The sequence below is a fragment of the Oratosquilla oratoria genome, chromosome 6 (assembly GCF_046742065.1).
Source record: "Oratosquilla oratoria isolate Oo_2021 chromosome 6, ASM4674206v1, whole genome shotgun sequence".
Classification (NCBI taxonomy): Eukaryota; Metazoa; Arthropoda; class Malacostraca; order Stomatopoda; family Squillidae; genus Oratosquilla; species Oratosquilla oratoria.
Genome location: NC_134782.1, coordinates 53,771,000 through 53,773,499, shown reverse-complemented (window position 1 = coordinate 53,773,499; position 2,500 = coordinate 53,771,000). Strand labels below are relative to the sequence as shown.

The 2,500-nt window shown below is 38.1% G+C and overlaps 1 protein-coding gene across 2 annotated transcripts in view; it reads left to right on the top strand.

The window, feature by feature from the left end:
- The window catches only part of LOC143026490 (uncharacterized), a 569,371-nt gene that overhangs the window by 479,377 nt on the left and 87,494 nt on the right, over positions 1–2,500 (top strand). For both annotated transcript variants that reach the window (XM_076186968.1, XM_076186967.1), the window contains one exon: positions 1,077–1,128. In XM_076186968.1, coding sequence (XP_076043083.1) covers positions 1,077–1,128 — 52 coding nt within the window. The remainder of the gene's footprint in view (positions 1–1,076; positions 1,129–2,500) is intronic.

Below are 2,500 nucleotides of genomic sequence, written 5' to 3'. Positions count from 1 at the left end.
TGTGTGTGTGTGTGTGTGTGTGTGTGTGTGTGTGTGTGTGTGTGTGTGCATGTGTGTGTGTGTGTGTGTGTGTGTGTGTGTGTGTGTGTGTGTGTGTGTGTGTGTGTGTGTGTGTGTGTGTGTGTGTGTGTGTGTGTGTGTGTGTGTGTGTGTGTGTGTGTGTGTGTGTGTGTGTGTGTGTGTGTGTGTGTGTACGTGTGTGCGTCCGTGTGGACGCGCATGTACGTATCATTCTTTGTCCCTGCCTATTTCCGTCGATATATATCTCCCTGCATTGTTTATTTCAAGGACACTTGTCCAACTCCTGTGATAGATGGATTTCTTGTCCTCCGTGAAGGAAATAACGACTGTGAAGTCACAGAGGGTTGAGAAGGAGGGGAGGGAGAGCCAATTTCCATCTGATGATGCGGAGATGCAGGTTTGAGCCTTGGGATAAAGGTTTCTGGTCTTGTTTTCTTGTGCATCTTTTATGGAGCGCGTTTTCTTGTTTTCGTGGATTGTCTCAATACTGAGTAAAACCATTAGACATACTTTTTTTTTTCTGCCGTCCTATTGGAACTGTGTAGTGCCCTGCTATGGGTCCAACATGGACTACAAATTCGAAATCACTTCTCTGGATGGGTGTAGGACAATTGCCCACTGGATAATATACGCAGTGGGAAAGTGGACATACGGACAGTTGATCAACATTTCGCCTATCTATACCTCCAGAAATAAAATGTCCTGTCATTTTTTTTTTGGGGGTGGGGGCTAATTATCCGTTTACTAATTTTCCGTTTGCCAATTGTCTGTTGGCCAATTGTCCAGCAAATGTCCGTACCCCCATCTGGATACTAAAAGATTCTACAAATGTTCATAAGGTGCGTTTGTGAGTGTAAACGTATAAATACTTATGTAAAATGTATGTCTATTATACAGTATATACAAACTTTATACTATACCCGTGAATGTACCTTAATCTTCGAAGTCTTGCCAGTTCAGTTTATATGAAGAAGCTTGCTGTCCATGTTTTTTATGTTATTTGTTATTGTATCTATTTTACTCTTTACTGAAAATACTTTATTTCTCTCTTTCAGGAACCAGAGTGACTTCATCGACAGTCTCTCTTCAGATTACAAACGACACAAAGTGCGTACTTCAGGTCTTTTAAAGTCGTATTATGCATTAGGCTTAGCCGAACATGTTGTTTAACGTTCAGTAACGTTCAGTAGCACAGTAGTTGAATCGGTTAGTATTTAGATTTACAGTACTCGAATCGGTTGCCATATGTGTGTGCCTTAGGTCTCAGCTGTTTATCGTTCAGTTACAAAGAAATTTAATCAATGGTTTAACGTTTAGGTCTACACACTTCGTTATTCATATTTTTGGTTTTATTTATCTAATTTATTCATTTAACTTATCTATGTATTTATTCATCTTATTTAGTTATCTATTTTATTAATCTATTTATCTTATCTACGTATTTATTCTATGCAAATATCTTATAAGTCAGACAGGACATTTTTCTTCCTAACTACAGTGTCATAACACGTCATCGTTGTCGTCTTTGTTTCATACAGTTTGTCAAACGGCAACTTGTACATACTCTGTTCTGGCTAACGTTAGAAAATTTTCATTCAGTATAGGGGTGACCCTCGTTAGGAAGGCCCAAACTTTCGTTCTGTTACTGTGCATCGTTACTCCCCATTTGTCATAACCATCACGCCTTTAACTCTTTCCATATAATTTATTATTATTATGATTTTTTTTTTCGCATCCGACCTAGATATGGACCAAAAGGTCTCCTGTCGGTATGCTCCGCCTTTGTAATCCTTAATAATGTGGGACAATTTGCTCTTCACAGTTGTCTGGGGTTGCTATTTTGTAATATTCTATTTTCTATCTGCTTGTTTTTAGATCTCTATTTCTTCTTAAATGTTTCTATAATTTTTCTAGCAATCTCTTGAAAGAAATCTAATTTGCCTTGGTTTCATAACCTCTTTTTCTGCAGAGTCGAAAGTTACGATTTTTTCTAAAACCCAGCATTCAAACTAAATGTTTTTATAATTTTTCTAGCAATCTCTTGAAAGAAATCTAATTTGCCTTGTTTTCATAATCACTTTTTCTGCAGACTCGAAGGCTAGGATTTTTCCTAAAACCCGGCATTCAAACTCACCATCCCACGCCTACTTAGTGGGAAGTTAGAATATCCTGGTTGGGCAAAGCCCTGTCATTTGCGGCAAGTCGCTGTTCTTTTTTTTTTATAGCAATTATTAGAAACATAGATATGTTCAAACGAACCATGTATATGTAACAGAAGAACCGGTTTCAAGAATGACGAATGATTCTCTGTAAATACTGGAGTTAAGCAAGTTAGTGTACCACTCACCACCGCTCCAGTGGAATTCACTGGTGACATAATGGTATATGAAGATGACATTGCTCTACGTTCACAGAAACCTGGAGAATTAAAAAGAACTCTTCACTGTTAAAACCAAGGACTTGCCGAAGAAGAAATGGA